This window comes from Physeter macrocephalus, chromosome 10 (genome assembly GCF_002837175.3).
Source record: "Physeter macrocephalus isolate SW-GA chromosome 10, ASM283717v5, whole genome shotgun sequence".
Classification (NCBI taxonomy): Eukaryota; Metazoa; Chordata; class Mammalia; order Artiodactyla; family Physeteridae; genus Physeter; species Physeter macrocephalus.
In genome coordinates this window covers 2,515,733-2,518,917 of record NC_041223.1, presented here as the reverse complement: position 1 = coordinate 2,518,917, position 3,185 = coordinate 2,515,733, and the positions used below count along the sequence as shown (strand labels likewise).

The 3,185-nt window shown below is 59.8% G+C and overlaps 1 protein-coding gene across 1 annotated transcript; it reads left to right on the top strand.

Annotated features, from left to right (window-relative positions):
* The first annotated feature begins 1,519 nt into the window (after positions 1–1,519).
* LOC112064627 (uncharacterized) lies at positions 1,520–2,059 on the top strand. Its single transcript, XM_024122519.1, has one exon. It carries the CDS (start codon positions 1,520–1,522, stop codon positions 2,057–2,059), a length of 540 nt encoding a protein of 179 aa, XP_023978287.1.
* Positions 2,060–3,185: the final 1,126 nt, after the last annotated feature.

Sequence of the window (3,185 nt, the reverse complement as noted above, 5' to 3'; positions counted from 1 at the left end):
GCTCCTCTCCCAGCCTCTGAGGACGAGAAATCCGTCTAAGTAAACAGTATTGCAGGACTGTGGGGCAGAGCTCGCTCCTCTCACGGAAACACAAACCATCTCGTTCCTTCCCCTCTGCCTCCGTTTAAGAAGGCCGTGCCTTCCGAAGACCAATCTGTATCTGTATACGGATTAAACTGAGGGCAGAGCACCCGGGTGTGGAGAAGACCCACTTCTCCCACCAGCCTGGAAACAAGGGTATTTAGGACCAAGTTGGGTCTCAGCTACTCTCCCAAAGAAACTAGAAGCTATTTCATTCTTAACTGTCCACAAACTGATGGTGCGTTTTTGGATGATTTGAGATAATATGAGGGGCTTCTCCCGTCCTTGGAGTGTGTTCCTACTTAACTCCCCGACTCCCGGGATCCCGGACACTCCTGGGTTTGGGCAGGCGCTCGGCCGGCAGGCCCAACTGCAAACGACGGAGGGACCAAAGGGCAGTCTTCTTGCCGTCAGAGGGCAGAGCGGCCAGGTGTGGACACGGCATCTCAGATCAGAGAGGGGGCTGGGCCGTGAGCCACGAGACGGCGGAACACAGGAGGGGCGGATCCAGGGGGTTCCAGAGGCGGGCTCTTCCCAGGGAATCGCGGAACTCAGGAGGGGCGGATCCAGGGGGTTCCAGAGGCGGGCTCTTCCCAGGGAATCGCGGATGAGCGTCGGTTACATCCCTTACACCTGTCAGCCGCCTTCCCCGACCGAGCTTGCTCTGCTTTCACAAAATCTTGCACGTCCTCCAAGAGGCACGTGGCCTAAGCAAGAAGATGTGTGCTTGAGTTGTCCTTCAGGAGCTTGGAGTCAGCGGCGCCCAGTTCGAGCTCAAGTTTGTTAAGACTGGCTGGGACCCACGACCCGCCAACTGGGCACGCGCGAGTGTCCCCTCGGTGACCCTCTGACGCCGGAAACTCCACCCTCGGAGCAGGCCAACGCTGCCATGCGTCCCGGGAAGAAGCCTGGAGGTTAGCTGAGCCTCCACAGAACCCTGATGACCAGTCACCTCTCCCCTCCTCCCCAGACCTCAGCTTGACCCCATAAATGCCGCGAGCCCCCCGCCTCCGGGGAGTGGATTTGAGATCCGTCTTCCCATCTTCCTGCACGGCGCCCTCGTGATAACCCCTTTCCCTGCTGCTGAACCCCGGCTGACGAAGCTGGCGGGGTACCCGGAGCCAGCATCTGGGGCCACTCGTCCCAGCCTCAGCACCGCTGACATCTGGGAAGCGGGGCCCGTCCTCGCCCTGTAGCACGTTTAGCAGCAATCCCTGGCCTCCACCCGCCGGGTGCCAGGAGCACGTGCTGCCGCCGCCCTCGCTGACAGCCAAAACCATCTCCACCAAGTGTCAGGCATCCCCCGCGCCGGGGTGGGGCAAGACCACCCCTCAACGAGAACCAACCACGGCTTTAGGGGCAAGACTCCGGCCTGTCGGGGCTCCGGGCCGGTCTGGAGGCCGAGGACCCGGGTGTCACAGGAGACTCACACCCACACATGGGGCCGGAGACAGATCCCGGCCATGCTCTCCAGAACAGCTCAGAAGGCCCGGACCAGGGCTGTAGCCCAAGGTCGGAGCCACCGGAAGAAGGCGTGACTGGGCTCCGAGGCCCAGGGAGCAGCGCCGGCCGCCGCGAACCGTCCCTCAGCGCGGGCAGCGTCCTTGCAGGCCTGAGCCGCGGGGCAGAGCCAAGTGGCCACACCGGGCTCGGGGGGGGGCGGCCGCCGCGCCGCCAGGGCCTCCCCGCAGTCGGGGACGGTCCCCACCGCTCAGCCTCGCGCCCGACACAGACCAGGGCGTGCGCAGGGCGGGAGCGCGCGCCTGGAGACGTGCACGAACGGCCCCCGACGTGGGCGTCTCCTCCGCGGAGCCGTGCTGCCCCTGCACTGGGCGCACACGGAGACCCGCCGGGACCCGTCTGCTCAGCCTCAGCCGAAGATACGCCGTTGCTTCCCGCGACGGTGCGTTTATGTGTCAAGCGGGCTGGGCCACGGTGCCCAGGGCTCAGTCGGACACCCGAGCAGATGCGGATGTGAGGCTCTTCTGAGGGGCAGCGCGGTTAAGATCGAAACCACTAGGCTCTGAGTAAAGCAGACGACCCTCCCTGAGGTGAGTGGGCTGCATCCATCAGCTGAAGGCCTTAAGAAGGCAGAGGTCCCCGTACAGAAGGAATTCTGCCCCCAGATGGCGCAGCAGGCTACATCATCGACTGCTGCTGGAGCTGCCAGCCCGCCGGGCCACCCCGCACACTGCAGACCTGCCAGCCCTCACAGCCGCGTCAGTCCCTTCCTCGTAATACATTTCTTGCCTGTCTCTCTGTGTACAGATATACGCATACATCCTGTGGATCTGCTTCTTTGGAGGACCCTGGCTAGTTCAGCCCTTTCATTCGTAAAGGCACTTCTTATTCTGAAATGAGAAGATTCTCCCAGTCCTGGTAACACTCAAACCTTCCAACTCGATGTGAAATCTCCCCCTGCCCGGGAAGCTAGAGAAGGGACTTGGTGCTTTTTCTCTTTGACACTTCACGCGGCACCACCCACTAGGCTGCCTGGCCAGGTCAGACCGGCTCTGGAGATCTCACCGCCATGTCAGGGTTTCTAAACACTATTCGCTCTTTTGGTTTATGGGAGCTATTGCTCTTTTCTTCTACTTACTATAGGGTTTATTATTTCTAAAGTAATTACCTCCTGAACACAATGTTCCAGAAAACATTTGAAGAACAGCAAACAGATTAGATGCCTCCCGGCTTCGGTCCCCATGGTAACTCCACGAGGTGCGAACTCCACGTTTCTGATGATGAAACGAACACTGACAGAGGGTAAGAAATTTTCCCAAAGTCACACAGCTGGTAGAGCTGGGATTTGAACTGAAATTCAATGAATTCCAAAGCCTATATTCTTAACCATTATAATTTGCTTCCAAGCATTTTGTTTTTAAAAGCACTTATGGACTTCCCTGGTGGCACAGGACACGGGTTCGAGCCCTGGTCTGGGAAGATCACACATGCCGCGGAGCAGCTAAGCCCGTGCGCCACTACTACTGAGCCTGCGCTCTAGAGCCTGAGAGCCACAACTACCGAGCCCACGAGCCACAACTACTGAAGCCGGCGCGCCTAGAGCCCGTGCTCCGCAACAAGAGAAGCCACCGCAATGAGAAGCC

Coding starts and splice junctions, on each gene's coding strand:
- LOC112064627 (XM_024122519.1), top strand. CDS start 1,520: ATGGGGCCGGAGACAGATCCCGGCCATGCTCTCCAGAACAGCTCAGAA.